At 37.8% G+C, this 16,950-nt stretch overlaps 1 protein-coding gene across 7 annotated transcripts in view; it reads left to right on the top strand.

The window, feature by feature from the left end:
• Window positions 1-16,950, top strand: part of CMSS1 (cms1 ribosomal small subunit homolog) — a 346,374-nt gene that overhangs the window by 313,276 nt on the left and 16,148 nt on the right. For all 7 annotated transcript variants that reach the window (XM_054700663.1, XM_054700662.1, XM_054700666.1 and 4 more), the window contains 2 exons: window positions 8,123-8,194; window positions 10,557-10,686. In XM_054700663.1, coding sequence (XP_054556638.1) covers window positions 8,123-8,194; window positions 10,557-10,686 — 202 coding nt within the window. The remainder of the gene's footprint in view (window positions 1-8,122; window positions 8,195-10,556; window positions 10,687-16,950) is intronic.

Raw genomic sequence — 16,950 nt, 5'->3', positions numbered from 1 at the left:
ATATTGCTAAACTGTCTACCACTACACTATAAGATTCCCTTTCCTTTAGTTTCCAACAAGATTTTCTGCACTTTCTGTAAGTCCTCATTCTCAGTGTCCTCAGACCCCAAAATTTTATGAACAGTGTGTTCAGATAAATTATCCATCAGTCACCATACTTTCGACACATTTCAAAGTAATTTGCAAAATGAACTATAAATCACAACAAAAATAACTCTTAGACTGTGAGAAAAATATGGTGATTACCTCAGGGGGAGGAAAAGCAGATGGGAAAAAAAGGGTGGAGGAGTCAACTTGGTGGTGGGAATGGCACCAGAACTTTGGTGGCAGATGCAGTGAGGCTTATGCACATGTTGAGAAGTAAAGCTGTGCTGTTAAATTTTCTATGGTGGTGTAAACCACTGGTAAATCAACAAAATTTTATTTAAAGAAAAAACAGAATTTTCAAAGTCAGTATATGCACCCCAACCCTTCGGCATGCACACCATTAACAAAATTCAGTGCTTATTTTATTTTTGTATAGTCTGAACTGATTTTTTAATCTGATATCTGTTTTTATTGAGGTAATATAGGTTTACAACACTGTATGTTACTCAGAGGTCTAGGATCACATCCTACATTTGTATGTTACCACACCACACCCATCACCATGACACCCAATGGACCATAGCTCATTGAGCACTCTTCATTGTTTATTTTATTTATTTATTTTTTGAAGATTTATTTATTCGTGCATACAAGAACTAGAGTACAGGCCAGAGGTGTGGGGGGTGAGAGAGTTCATCAGAGACAGAGTGGGGAACAGAACAGGCAGACTGACTGAAATACACTGCTGAGGGGAGCAGCGGGTGAGACAGGAGAGGTCTGCCATGCCATGTGGGTGTCTCCATGGCCGGCTGGAATCGAACTTGCACTGCAGAGGCTGCGGACAGCTTCACAGTGCTGCGCTCAACCACCTGCGCCACCAGGGAGGCCCCATTGTTTAACTTTTTTTCCTTTTGTAAATTTAACATACAAAAAAATGCATAAATATCAAGTGTATGATTCAGTGAAGATTGACAAATTCAAATAATTCTGTAACACAAGCCCCTACAGGATAAAGAACATTCCTATCACCCCAGAGTCCTCTCATGCCACCTTTCTGCAATCCTTATTCCAAACTCTGTGCCCCAGAGGCAGCCACTCTTCTGATCTCTTTTCTCAAAAACTCATTTTGCCTATTTTAGAATTTCATGCAAATGAAATCATATAGGATATGTTCTTTCATTCAAGTTTCTTTTATTTAGTATGATATTATTTAGATTCATCCATGTTGATGATAGTGCTTCTTTTTTTTTGATTGTTGAGACTATGCTCGAGCTGCCATAACAAAATATCACAGACTGAGTGGCTTAAATAACAGAAATTTATTTCACATGGTTCTGTAGGCTGGAAGTCCAAGATCAAGGTGCCAAAAGATTTGGTTTCTCCCGAGGCCTCTCTCTTTGGCTTGCAGATGACTGCCTTCTCACTGTGTCCTCACATGGTCTTTCCTCTTTGTGTGTGCACACCTCTTCCTCCTCATATGAAAACACAAGTCCTATCATTAACTTCTTATGACTTCGTTTAACCTTAATTATCTACCTCTTAATAATCTGTATCTCCAAACATAGTCACATTGGGGGTTAGAACTTCAACATATGAATTGGGAAGGAGGGCCATTTCAGTATTATTAAATTATGTGAATATACCACAGTTTGTTTATCCATTCTTGTTTGTCCATTCTTTTATTGGTGGATACCTACGACTATTTACTGTTTGGAGCTGTTATGAAGAAATCTCCATGAACATTCATATATGTCCTTTTATAATGTATAGTCTTATTTCTCTGAAATAAATAATAGGAATGGAATTGCTGAGTCATGTTTTATTTTATAAAACCTGTCAGGCCTTTCCCCAAATGATTGCACCATTTTTTGCACTCCTCCATCTGTTTTGTAAGAGTTTTGTTTGCTTAAATCCTTGTCAACATTCAGCATGTTGGTCCTTTAATTTTAGATATTTTGGTGGGTGTGTATGGAATAACTTTTAACCAAACCCAAAAGAAACTAAAAATTCAGTTCTAAATTGTTGTTTATCACAATAAGCATGCTTGTTTTCTTTATAAAATAGCAATCCAAATTTTTTATTTTTACCAAAGTAATAATCAAACATTGTTGAACATTTTAAATGAAAAAACAACAGACCCCTTCCTTACACTTATCTTGTGTTTTTCTTCAGAGGCAATCACTCTAAACTTTTAGTTGTTTTCCTATTTGTTGCCTTGTAGCATAATCTGCTATTTCTTGATTTATCAATTTCTGAGATGATTTATTAACTTTCTGAAGTAACATATGAAGTCGTAGCTCTCCAATATACCCCCATTCCCTCTCTAACTGCCATCTCTTCTGCTGACACAATACCACATTTGTTTCGCAATTATCACTATATTGTTATTTATGACCATGAAAATGCTGTTTAATGCTGAGAAAAAGAGACACTATACTCATCCCTGTTTTTTTTTTATGTAACTTTATTTTCATGGCATTAATAATTACCTCATTTCTTCATTTGCCTAGCTTGCTATGTTCCTATTGTTAATTGTTTCCATGTATTCCAACATCTCTTCCACATGCCCATGAATAATATTTTCCATGTGCTCAAATAAATCAGTTATTGTTCTTTCCTGCAGACTTCCATACTCCTATTCCACCCTGAACTGGTTATTATTTAGACCTGCTGAGCAGTTTAGATTTCTTGTTATTGCCCATATAACACTCTTCTGGACTAGTCTCCTTTATTGAATCCTATATCTTCTTTCTTGGGTTAGTTTTTTTTTTATTTTCATGTATATAGCCTTCAGTCTCTGTAGGTCGAAATTACATTTTTGAGACTTTAAATATGTGAAAATGTCCTTATGTTACATGTAACTCGATTGACAGTTTGGCTGGGTATAAAAGTCTAATTTGCAAATAAATTCTCATAATTTTTAAAGCATTGTTCCATTGAGTTCTAACATCAGTTATTACTCTTGTGAGGTCTATACCATTCTTTTTCCTGACCTTTTGTGTTTTGTCTATTATTGTTTTTTGGAAATTTTTAGTACCTTTGTCTTCCCATAATGATCAGAAATTTAACAGTGATGCTCTTGGGTATAGATATTTTTCTTTTTCATTGTAATCTATACCCATGGGCTTTCAATTTGGGGTTTCATGTCTTGGAAAATTTCCTTTAGATCTGGAAAGCTTTTTTTTTTTTTATTTTTTTTTTTTTTGCCATGGTAGTATTGGTTTACAACATTGTCTATGATTCAGAAACATAGGATCTGTATGTTACAATACACCCACCACCAAGGCACCCACAGAGCTCCAACATAGTCCATTGTGTTCTTTTATTCCTTTTCTGTTCACCTTCTCCCTCCCCTTCTGGTAACCTTAGTTTTACCATCAGATTTCTAGGGTTTGTTTTGGCTTGGTGTTTTCTGACTCTATTTTGTTTCTTTATATTCCACATATGAGCAAAACTATCTGGTATTTGTCTTTTTCCTTCTGACATATTTTGCTTTAGCATAATCCCTTTGAGTTCCATCCATGTTGTTGCAAATGGCAAGATTTCATTCTTTTAGAGCTGAGTAGTATTCCATTGTATGTGTTTATATCTACTACATTTTCTTAATCCATTCAGCTGTCCTTGGGCATATAGATTGCTTCCATAACCTGACTATTGTATGAAAAATTTTTCTTGTGATATTTCTTTGATCGTCCTTTCCCACCTCCCCTTTCACCCCATTCCCCCATTTTTTATGACCTCTTTCTCTCTTTTTCTGTAATACTTTTTATTGGAATATTGAATCTCTGATTCTATAATTTTACCATTTTCACATATCTGGGATACTGCCTCTTTTCAAGTTTTCCTCCCACATTTACATTATAAATTTATTTGTTTTAATGTGTAAATGTTTTCTGTTGGTTTCTTTGTTACAGTATTTTGTTCTTGTTTCAATTGCAAATATGAATTATAATTGATTTGAAGTACTGTCTCTCTTTCCTCAAGGTTCTTTTTTCTTTTTGTTGTTTATTTGCTCTTATGTTAGAGATTTTACTTAGCTGTATGATGAATGTTTATTGTATGTATCTATATTATAAAGAGATACACTAAAATATTGGTGGGAAATTTATGTTCGTGCATTGATTAATGGGTTTCATGGTACTATGATAACATAACAATCTGGACTTTTTCTCTGGGATTCCCAAATGCAATTGTGTAGCATTTCTCTTAGGCCATGTCATTTTTCCAAAGAATTCAGTATTATACCTGAGATATATAAGTCTGCTTGGAGACATCTTGAAACAAGAACAGGAAAAGAAGGTGAGTCTCGGGCCTCCCCATTGGCGCAGCGGTTGAGCGCTGGGTTGCGAAGCTGCCCGCGGCCTCTGCGGCGCCAGTTGGATCCCCGGCTGCTCCCCAGCCACCCGTGGAGGGTCCCACATGGCGCGCAGATCTCTCCTGGCGCCCGCTGCTCCCCTCAGCAGTGTACTTCGGTCCTTCTGCCTGCTCTGCTCCCCGCTCTAGCTCTGGTGAATTCTCTCACCCTCCCTCCCTTCTGACTGTACCCAGTACATGTGTAAACAAAACAAACAAACAAACAAATAAATAAAAAACATGCCTCTATTAAAAAAAAAATTTAAAAAAAAAAAAAGAGAGTTCTTTAAAAAAAAAAAAAAAGAAGATGAGTCTCAGTCTCTACCCTATCACCACTGTGCCAGATCTTGGTACACTTGTTCTCTCCAGCGAATAAACATCCAGTCTGCTGCCAGGAAGAACAAGATGAGAGGAAGCAGTAATAAGATAGTTGCTTGGCTGCTTAGGCAGGAGATACAGCCTACTGGGAGGTGGAAGGGAGGCTAATCATTCTAAATGTAACACTCAACCAATCTTTTTTTTCTTTTAAACCTTTCCCTTTCTGTCATATTTGTGCCTCCAGCTACTGAACCTTTTCAGAATCCAAGAGTTCAGTCAGATTCACTTACTGTTAGTGTCCATTGCTTTAAAATCCCATGTGTTAGTTCTCTCTCTCTCTCTCTGCTAAAGCACTTACAGCCGTTTCAATCACTTTCCATTTTCTAAAAAGTTTTTGAAATCTCCATTACTGTTGACTGTTGTCCACTCTTCTTCTATTCTCTTGGTCCTTATTGATTTATACCTTTTCAATGATATTTTGGCGTTAATTTGCCATATTTAACCAGAAGAATCATTTTTGGTAATTTAAGAAATAATTTTTGACACTTCTTTTTCTCACATAGAAGAACTGGGATGCAGGCCAGAGGTACAGGTGTGAGAGAATTCACCAGAGACAGAGTGGGGAGCAAAACAGGCAGATTTACTGAAATACATTGCTAGAGGGAGCAGCAGGCAAGATAGGGGAGGTTTGCTGTGCCATATGAGGGTTAGGTCTCTGGCTGGGGATCTAACTCAGGCTGTAGAGTTGATAGTACTGAGACTTAACCCCTATATATATATTTGAAAGCATGATTCTTGTAAATATTTAAACTACATATTTAGGCTACATGTTTTTTCTCCCAATCATTTTTTTATTATTAAGTTTAGTTATTTTCTTACATAATTGCTAACTTTTGGACAATATTTGTTTTCTCCCCTCAGGTGTAGTCCCCATGGTTCTCCCCCCACCACAGCAGCTGTGATTCATCTCCACAGTCCCTTGTGCTCTTCCCTCCCCCATTTAGGCCACATTTTAAATTGCTACATTTCATAAGAAGAAATGGGCCTCCCTGGTGACACAGTGGGTTGAGCGCAGCTCTGTGAATGAAGCTGTCCGCTGCAGCTGTCCACTGCAGCACGGGTTCAATTCCCGGCCGGCCAGGGAGAAACCCACATGGCGCTGGCAGACCTCTCCTGTCTCGCCTGCTGCTCCCCTCAGCAGTGTTTTCCATCGTTCTGCCTGTTCTGCTCTCTACTCTGTCTCTGGTGAATCCTCTCACCCTCCCACTCCTCTGGCCTATACCCCAGTTCTTGTGTAAATAAACAAACCTTTAAAACAAATTTTTTTTAAAGTTTAAAAAAAAAGAAATGATATTGTCATCAATGGTCAAATACATACATGTTGGAATCAGTTTCCAGGAATGGATAGTGGACTTGATTTGAATCTTCCATCGCTCCTTACCTAGTAAGGAGGGTAAACATCAGCATTCATAAGGCTGCTGGCTAAATTTTGGGGTTTTTAATAGTATGGAGTGATATTTCTTCATAAAGCCATCACATCTCATGAAAATTGACCCCATAAATTTGGCTTCTTCATTAGCACTCTACCTCAACCAGCTTTTTCTGGTTGCTCCCAGAAAACAAAATACTACACTGTGGCTTTTTCTTTTTAGAATGGCCTAAACATTTGAACCTAACATATAAACCTGATATAGTATCCTTGATTAAATCACATCAAAAATCTTTCTTTTTTCCTATGCATAATCCAGAATTTCTTTTTTATATTTTCTTCTAGAATTGGAGAATCTAATCCTTATAACTGAGCTCATTTCCTAATTTAATTTGTGTCAGGTTTGAGTTAACTGACTGCAAACCTAGCATAAATACAACCTAGCACATTGAATATACTCAGAGAGTATTCCCATTTGCTAAAAAAGAAAATAGAACAGCTTTCTAATTATACTTCCCAAAATCTGGATATTGGTGACAAGATATTGCAGTATGCCTTAAGGAATCTGCTTATCATATCTAAGCCCTTGCCCTAGAAGCATGAGCTGAATGTTGGCCTGGTCTGAAACTGAACTCTTATGACTATCTGGCAGCTTCTGTGACATATTAGTGACCTTGGCCCAGCTTCCAGTTGGCATACATCAGCATCAAATTGGCTTGTATCTGCAGCCACAAGACAGCCTACCTTTCTAAATAAAAGAGATAATAATATCTTGCTTTTCTTTAGCTATTTTGCAATTGATCTTTGCAGGTTTTTTTTTTTTTAACTAAAAAGAAGCTAAAATTTGAAGATTTCCATGTTACTTTAATCCTGACTGTTTTAAATCTATTGCTCTACTAACTCACACAGTTAAAAAACTGCTGGTCCTAGCTGACATCTTGAAAAAATTATGTGGCATTATATCTCTCTGGCTTCAGGCTATAGGACTTCTTAATCTGCAAGCTGTCTGCAAGTTTTAAAAGAAAGCTTCATCTGCAATCATTTTAAACAGCCAATGGAGACAAGATTGCTTTAGTTAGTAGTTTACCAGCTTAAACTGAGTACACTCTAGTTGGATAAAAATTTAATCAAGGAAAAACTCAAAATAAGTTTTTAATTATATTTTATATCTTACTTGGCAACTTGTTTGAAAATGCTGCATAAAACATTCAGAACAGGAAACATTTTATATTGCTGCTTATGATTAATAAATATGGAATCTGAGGCATTCTATTTTATAAATCAAGGTCTTAGTCCAAATTTCCTGTTTTTGTACATTTAAAAAAAAATCGGAGTGTAAAAATAGCACAAAAGTTTTTCAGGTACTAGGGGGTCAAGGCAACAGGCAAAAGCTCGGGATGCTAAGACTTTTGTCAGGTCGGCATCAAAAACATTTTGTCGTCACTGTAGATAAGGAATTTGGTGCCGCTGACTTTATAAAAATATGAGTAAATATATACCACTTCAGATTTTCTATGCTTTTTGCTAAATAGAAAGGAATATATAATACAAAATAATAAACTAGTGACTTGGAAAACACCAGTCACCCTGTCAAAGACTTTCTTCCCACATCTTAATTTTAATCACATCTATTACTGTCTGTGTTTTACAAACCTGGCCACTGTCTTCAATGTTTAATACCGTACCCCAAACACACATGTATACTCACCCACATATTTTGACTTCTGTTTAGAGATTCCACTCTTAAGTCATCTACACTTTCTGACCTTCTCAAATTTTCTCAGCCCAGCTCCTCCCATAGGTCTTCCAGAATCTTTCTTTGTCTATAGAAGATTACCAATTCTGAAGAATATGTGAATGACAGAAGACGCTTTGGCATTAGTTAATATCTTGTCATGCTAAAGAGAACATTTTCACATTTATATCTCTTTATAGCCTAAAGAATGTTTCTTGATACAACCAAGGGAAACACAAGAGGATGCCACTAAGACCAGGAAGAGGAGAAAGGTAATATTTTTTTAAGATTTATTTTTTTATGCATACAAGAGCTGAGGTACAGGCCAGAGGTGTGGGGGATGAGAGGATTCACCAGAGACAGAGTGGGGAACAGAACAGGCAGACTGACCGAAGTACACTGCTGAAGGGAGTTAGGAGAGTTCTGCTGCGCCATGTGGGTTGCTCCCTGGCTGGCTGGAAATCGAACTCGTGCTGCAGTGGCTTCGGGTAGCTTCATAGGTTGCGTCTTAACCCTTGTGCCACCAGGGAGGCCCGGAGAAAGATAATATTAATAATGCTTCATACTTTATGTAGTCTGCTCTGAAGGGGTACTCATTGTAATCCCCATTTAGAGATACAGTACTTTTAAGATTCGGTGAGGTTTGGTGACTTCCCTGGGATCACTAGTAATAAGTGTTTCTGTTGGGGCTAAAAATAAATTCTTCTGACTCCTATTTAAGTCGTGTGGAGCACCAAACTTCTTTTTTACCCACTCTGTATTTTCACTCTGGTGAGAAGCCAGACTTGAGTTTCTAATTCTAGACAGGGCCCACAGCTATCCTGCCTCTGACTCTTCTCATTCTGTCCAAGAAAAGAAATTTATCAACTTTCTTTTCTTCCCCAAATCCATTTTTAAAACTTCATATCTTAGAGTATTAATAAAAAGAAAATAATAAGTAGATGAAGGTAGTATAAGAATGACTCTAATTTGAAACTAAACAAAAAGATCACCTTACATTTTGATACTTGTCTATGAGCATAGGAAGACTCTGTTGCTCCTCTGCAGACTTTCTGAAGGCTCAGCCTTGGAGGAAGTGTGGTTAGCTTTGACCTTCCACCACAGTTGTGAAAACAGCAGTGTAATTCTCTCCCTGCCAAGACGAGTCTACTGCTACAGTCAGCAGAGGAAATATGATTGGGATTAGAGGAAAGAAGATGGACTCAAACCAATTACTTAACAGCAAGCTTTTAGAAAACTGAGAGTGTGTGTGCCTGTGTTTTCTTTGCTTGCAAATGGCCAAATAGGAAGGTGGGAGATGCCAAATTGGCTGAGGTTTGGCAAGTCCTTAAAGAAGTGACTTTAACTTCTCTTTGATAGTTCGTACACTAATGGCCTTCAGGAGTGTTAAGTTCTTGTGACTGAAGGTCAGAGTCTAGCTAGATAGTTAGCCTTGGCTGAGGTCATGCTAAAATGTGCCCACCGATGACATAATTTTAAAAGTTAATTCATTTGACAGAACTTTGACCATTCTTGGCAGTGGTATAGAAATGAGGATATTGTGCAAGGAGGAAAAGTTAAGATGTGGGGGGCAGGTAGGGAATGGCTCTTTCTGGGTCTTTAGTGAAACAGAATGAAATGAGAAGGAAAGTTTATGATCATGGTTAAATGAATGATTATGTGCTCATGGTATATTGCAGGTGTTCAGTAAATGCTACACACATGAGTCCAAATCAGTAGAGATATTGTGAGTTATCTCTGGTTTTTCTGGTTCTTCCTTCCATAGGGCGATGTCAAGACTGTCTTTCCAAAGATGAGAATTAAGGGTCAAAAGTTCCCCTTCTCAGTGGCTCCTGTGCTAAGATTACTCCTATAGCTTTTGCCTTAATTCCAGAAATCCAAACTGAAACTCAGTACATTAAAAACCAGATTAGATAAGAAATTATCCTAACTCCCAGGAATACAAATTGTCTAAGCTTAGAGAGAGTTTTCCATAGCAACAAAATTTCTTGAGTTTTAATGGAAAATAACACCCTGTTCTGGAGACTCCTGCAAGTTTCAGTAAATTTTTGGACTTCTCGTAAAATCATAGGCAAACAGTTATAAGGAACGTTTAAATCACCCATTCATCTTTTAAAAACAGTACAGGCATACCTTGGAGATACTGCAGTTTCATCTAAACCTTTGCAGTAAAGTGATGTCATCATAAAGCAAGTCACACCAGTTTTTCTGTTTCCTAGTGCATGTAAAAGTTATGTTTATACTAAATTATGGTCTGTTGAGTGTTAAATAGCATTATGCATTAAAAAACATGGTACAAACCTTATTTTTTAAATACTTTACTGCTAAAAAAAAGCACGCTAAACCATCATCTGAGTCTTCAAGTGAGTCATAATCTTTTTGTGGAGTCTTATAAGAAACACAATTATCTGCAAAGCATGTAAAGTGCAATCAAACTAGGCATGCCTGCAATTACCTAAGGAGTATTTGTTGTGTTTTCTCAAGTTTATTTATTAAAAGTCACATTCACACTTGCTACCACCAAAACCTATATACAGTGCCAGAAGGTTGATTCTTCAATACCAGAAGAATCACCCTATCCTAAACCAAATGCCACTCTAAAGTGTCTTCTCATTTTTTCTTCTCTTGTATTAGAAGAAAATTACTGACATTCTTGCAAAATCAGAGCCACAGCCAGGGACACCTGAAGACCTGCAGAAGCTGATGAAGGACTATTACAGCAGCAGTCGCTCTGTGATTGAATTAGAAGAACTAAACCTACCAGGTACAGAAAGACTTCTGTATTTTTCCTTTTGTTTTTTCCCCCTGAGTATTCTGAGGTTAGTTATTGAGCAGATTCCATTACTAATTGCTGTCAGTTTTCCTAACAATGAGGAGTAAAACAGCTTAATCTTTCCTCTCCTATGTATAGTGACTATATATTCTTAGCTGGTAGTAAATGTATGTTCCATGTACTGGTATTCCTTTCTTCAACCTAAATGTTTTAACTGTTAGAAGATTTATTAAGATGATAAATGATATGTATTTGACCTAATTGAAATTTTTGTGATTGTATTTTTTATTCAAAAGATAGTTATTAGCTGTGTATTTTTGATAGCAGATTTTTCAAGGAGTACATATGAGAAAATAAATTTTAGAAAAGATAAAGCACACATTTAAAGGTATAGGTATAAGACATTGACTTGCTCATCCTTTATAGACAAGTACTTTAACTGTAATGAAGCATCTTCATTTTGTTGTTATCCTTATCATGAATTTCTAGTCATGGTCTAGAAATTTCTAGAATTTCTAGTCATGATTTTTAGGGTGGCTTAGTTTTTCAAGAAAACTATCATAGAACAAGTATTTTTCATTTTTAACGAGGATGATACATTAACCCAGGTGATTCTTAAACCTATCAGTGTTTGATATCTACTGGCTTAGAATATTAATAATTAAGTTAAAAGATACTGCAAAATCCTTAAAACAAATAATTTTAATTAATTTCAAAATTATGATACATCTTGTAACTCCTTTATGCAGAGATAAAAGAAAAATAGTCATAAAATCAAACCAGAAAATGTCTGGGTACCACTGCCTCAGCTGAGCTATTTAGAGCTACTAGTGCTCTCTAATACTGTTTTTAGAAAATGTTATGGATAGCTTGATTTCCTCTTTCCATTACAATTTATGCTGTCTAGAGGCTTGAGAAGCTAACAGACAGTCCCTTCCCTGAACTTTTTACAATTCTTTTGTGATGTCCTTTAAAAAAAATGATGCACATTGATTTTGGAGACAGGAGTGCCCCCTCTATTTCTTTTCCAAAAATAATACCCTTTAGGGAATTGAAGGAGTGCATTTGCACATGAAGGACATCTGGAGTTTGACACTTCCTGAGCCCAGATGGCTCCAGCAGTTAGAAAACCTTCCTGAAGCAAGGCAACTCCTCTGGAGGAGAGTCACACCTTGGCCACTCTATCTCAGGAACCAAGTGTTACTTAAAAAAAAAAAAAAAACCTTCGATTAGAGAACAACAGAGACTCTGGAGACCTGCACACAGCCCTGCACCAGCCAGTAAGCTTGCGCGGAAAAGCGGCGCGCTTGAAAAGCAAATGCGGATCGCGGCTGCCCAGGTACCCACGCCTGCGACCAAGGCTTGCGGGGAGATGCGCGGGGGCCCTCACTGAGGTGAAAGTCCCTCACTGAGTAATCAGAAACCAGGCGCCCGGACACGGGAGCAGGGTGCAAAAGGCGCCATTCCTGCGGCCACTGAACTGGGCTACAGCCTGTGTCCTGGACCTGAGGGCTTTGGAACTGAGACCCGGGGCACGAAATTCGGGGCATGGGTCCTCCACATCGGTGGGGCACAAGACAGACACAGCACCCAAAAGCCGTTGAGGTTTTCCCTACCATTCCCACTCTGTTCCCTGTCCCACGGGGTGAAAAAAACAGCTCCCCAAGAACAATAGGAGAGATCTCTGGCGCCACCTAGCGACCAGAAAAAAAGTCACTAACACCCCATAGAACAGGGACCTTTCTTCAGAAAAGACTGCTTGAAATCAGCAGAAGGCTCCTGGAGGAGCCCATGGCCAGCTGGGAAGTTAGCCCACCCAAGGCCCCTTCAGACCAGCAGTCTGAGCCCACAGGGGGAGCGGGCACCCACGGCCGGGGCAGACCGGGCGCGCAGAAGAGTGTGCCTGAGACCGGATGCGCAGGGAGTGAGTCCCGCATGGCCATTTTAGAACAGGGACATTTCTTCAGTAAAGACTGCCTGCAGAAGGCTCCCTCAGGAGCCAGAGGTGAGCGGGGAAGCTCGCCCATGCCAGGCCCCTTCTGGCCTGCAGTCCAAACCCAGAAGGGGAGCAGGAACCCACCGCCGGGGAAGACCAAGCGCACAGGGGAGTGTGTCCCCACATCGGCATTTTAGGACAGGGACCTTTCTTCGGTAAAGACTGCTTGAAACTGACAGATGGCTCCTGGAGGAGCCAGAGGGGAGCGGAGAAGCTCACCCAAGATGCCGGCCAGTCCCAGCAACACAGTGTCCCAATGCATACGACAAATTAGAAAACAGACAGTAGGGAGTAGAAGAACCACACGCAACCTAACAACTCCTCAGGAAAAAAGCACACCACAAAAAGAAAACCACCCCCCAGATTGCAACGACAGTAACTTGGAAGAACTTCTGAGCCTTCCAGAAAGAGAATTTAAAATTGCCGTGATTAAAAAAATGACAGAACTCATAAAGGAAAACAATGATCAGAAAAAGGAAATTGAGTCCCTAAAGAGGGAAAACAATGGTCAGAAGAATGAAATTGAGTCCCTAAAGAGGGAAGCAAAAGAAACGCAGGAGATCAAAGAATTAATGGAGGAACTAAAGAACTCTGGGAAAAGCAATGAAAGCAGAATAGATGAAATGGAAGAACGAATAAGTACTCTTGAAGACACAGAAATAAAAAGAACCAAAACAGAAAAGGAAAGAGAAGTACGAAGGAAAAAGAACAAAGAAAGACTTTGGGAACTATCTGAATCCATGAGGAAAGGAAATATAAGAGTTATAGGAATACCAGAAGGAGAGGAGAGAGATGTAGGAACAGAGAAAATATTCAAAGAGATAATTAAAGAGAACTTCCCAAATGTGAAGAAGGAGCTGAAAATTGATATACAAGAAGCAAGAAGAATACCAAACATCCACGACAAAAGGAAAAATACAGCAAGACACATAATAGTAAAGCTCCCAAGAATCCAGGACAAGGAAAAAATAATGAAGCTGACAAGAGGGAAGAAACAGATAACATTCAAAGGAAAACCAATCAGGCTGACATCAGGCTTCTCTGAAGAAACACTACGGGCAAGGAGAGAGTGGAGGGACATAGTCAACAGACTCCAAGAAAACAGATGCCAACCAAGAATACTCTATCCTGCAAAGCTCTCCTTCCTCTATGAAGAAAGAATAAGGACCTTCCCAGACAAACAGTAACTCTGGAATTTCATTACGACTAAACCCCCACTCCAAAAAATACTACAAGGAATCCTAAAGCCAGAACCTCAGAGGGACGAATAACAATGAAATAAGGCCAAAAAAAAAAAAAGTTATTAAAAGAATAAATAAATAAAATCAAAGGAAAGACAAACACAATGGCAAATACAGATACTAACATATCAATATTAACTCTAAATGTAAATGGACTAAACTCTTCAATAAAAAGACACAGAGTTGCAGCCTGGATTAAGAAACAAATCCCAACCTTTTTGCTGTCACCAGGAAACACATTTAGCTACAAAAGATAAAAATAGACTCAAAGTTAAAGGATGGAAAACAATCCTACAAGCAAATGGACCAAAAAGAAAGCAGGAACAGCTATACTTATATCAGATAAAACAGATTTCAAGCTCAAAAAAATAAAGAGACCCCAATGGTCACTACATTATGATCAAGGGGACAATACTTAAAGAAGAAATAACACTCATTAACATATACTCACCAAACGAAGGAGCACCAAAATATATCAGACAACTGTTGTCCTCTCTGAAAACAGACATCAGAGAAAACACATACGTAGTGGGAGACTTCAACACACCACTATCAACAATGGATAGATCAACAAGACAAAAAATCAGTAAAGAAACTAAAGCTCTAAATAAGGACCTAGAGCATTTGGGCTTAACAGACATCTATAGAACACTAAACCCAAAAAAAACGGAGTACACATTTTTCTCAAGCACACACGGATCATTCTCCAGGATCGATCACATACTGGGGCACAAGACAAACATCAACAGATACACCAAGATTGAAATCATACCAACCATCTTTTCTGACCATGAAGGCATCAAACTAGAAATAAACCATAAAAAGAAGGCAAGGAACTTTCCTACCTCATGGAGATTAAAAACCACACTACTGGAAGACCACTGGACTAATGAGATCAAAGAAGAAATTAAAAAATTCTTTGAACTGAATGACAAGGAGGACACCAATATCCTAAATGTATGGGATGCAGCAAAAGCAGTAATAAGAGGAAAATATATAGCAATAGTAACTCACATCAAGAAACAATAAAGAACTCAAAGAAACAACCTAATCTCGAAGCTCCAAGATCTAGAAAAAGAACAACAAAAAAAACCCAAAGCCAGTAGAAGAAAAGAAATAATAAAAACCAAAGCGGAAATAAATGAAATTGAAACTAAAAAAGACAATCCAAAAGATCAAAGACACCAAGAGCTGGTTCTTCGAAAAAATCAATAAAATAGACAAACCCCTAGCCAGGCTCACCAGGAAAAAAAGAGAGAAAGCACAAATAAACAGGATCATAAATGAAAGAGGAGAAATCACAACAGACACAGCAGAAATCAAAAGAATAATCAGTAACTACTATGAACAGTTATGGAAACAAGTTCAACAATCTAGAGGAGATGGACAAATTCCTACAACTCTACAATCACCCAAAGCTAGATAAAGAAGAAATAGAACACCTAAACAGACCAATTACAAGCAGCGAAATTGAAATGGTAATCAAAAACCTCCCCAAAAACAAAAGCCCAGGACCTGATGGATTTACAGATGAATTCTATCAAACGTTCAGAGACAAATTAGTGCCTATCCTTCACAAACTCTTCCAAAAAATTGAGAAGGAAGGGACAATACCAAACACGTTCTATGAAGCCAACATTACACTAATACCAAAACCGAACAAGGACAACACAAAAAGGGAAAACTACAGGCTAATCTCCCTAATGAACACTGATGCAAAAATCCTCAATAAAATTTTAGCTATCAGAATCCAACAATGTATCCATAAGATAATTCACCACGACCAAGTAGGATTCATTCCAGGAACACAAGGATGGTTTAACATCCGAAAATCAATCAACGTTATCCAACACATCAACAAAAAGAAATATAAAAACCATATGATAATATCAATAGATGCTGAGAAAGCTTTCGACAAAGTGCAACACCATTCATAATAAAAGCCCTTGAAATTCTTGGGATACAAGGAACATACCTCAACATCATAAAGGCCATCTATGACAAGCCAACAGCCAGTATCATTCTCAATGGTGAAAAGCTGAAAGCAATTCCATTAAGATCTGGAACAAGACAAGGATTCCACTCTCACCACTGCTTTTCAATATAATACTGGAAGTCCTAGCCAGAGCAATAAGACAAGAGAAAGACATACAAGGAATCCAAATAGGAAAAGAAGAAGTCAAACTATCACTATTTGCAGATGATATGATAATATACATAGAGAACCCCAAAAACTCCACAGAAAAACTAATTCAACTCATCAATCAGTTCAGTAAAGTGGCAGGATACAAAATCAACACGCAAAAGTCAGTAGCCTTCCTATACATAAACAATAAATCTGAAGAAGAAGAAATAAAAAAAACCATCCCTTTTATTATCAAAACAAAAAAAAGTCATATACTTGGGAATAAATCTAACAAAAGAGGTAAAGGACCTATACAAAGAAAACTATAAAACATGGTTAAAAGAAATAGAAGAAGATACAAAGAAATGGAAAGACATCCCCTGCTCATGGATTGGAAGAATAAACATTATTAAAATGGCCATCCTACCAAAAGCAATATACAGATTCAATGCTATTCCAATCAAAATTTCAATGTCATTCTTCAAAGAAATAGAACAATTATTGATGAAATTCATATGGAATCACAAAAAACCCCAAATAGCCAAAGCGCTCCTGAAAAAAAAAGAAGGGAATGGAGGCATCACACTCCCAGACTTCAAACTATACTACAAAGCCATAATCATCAAAACTTCATGGTATTGGAACAAGAACAGACATACAGACCAATGGAATCGAATAGAAAATCCAGAAATAAACCCACAGATTTATGATCAACTAATCTTTGACAAAGGAGCAAAGACTATGCATTGGAGCAAAGAAAGTTTGTTCAATAAATGGTGCTGGGAAAACTGGGTCGCTACATGCAAAAGAATGAAGCTTGACCACTACCTCACACCATACACAAAAATCAACTCAAAATGGATTAAGGAACTAGACATAAGACCTGAAACCAT

This window comes from Talpa occidentalis, unplaced genomic scaffold (assembly GCF_014898055.3).
Source record: "Talpa occidentalis isolate TD23 unplaced genomic scaffold, MPIMG_talOcc4v2.1 talOcc4.4, whole genome shotgun sequence".
Taxonomy (NCBI): domain Eukaryota; kingdom Metazoa; phylum Chordata; class Mammalia; order Eulipotyphla; family Talpidae; genus Talpa; species Talpa occidentalis.
Note: the sequence above shows the minus strand (reverse complement) of the source record. Positions and strands in the feature narration are given on the sequence as shown.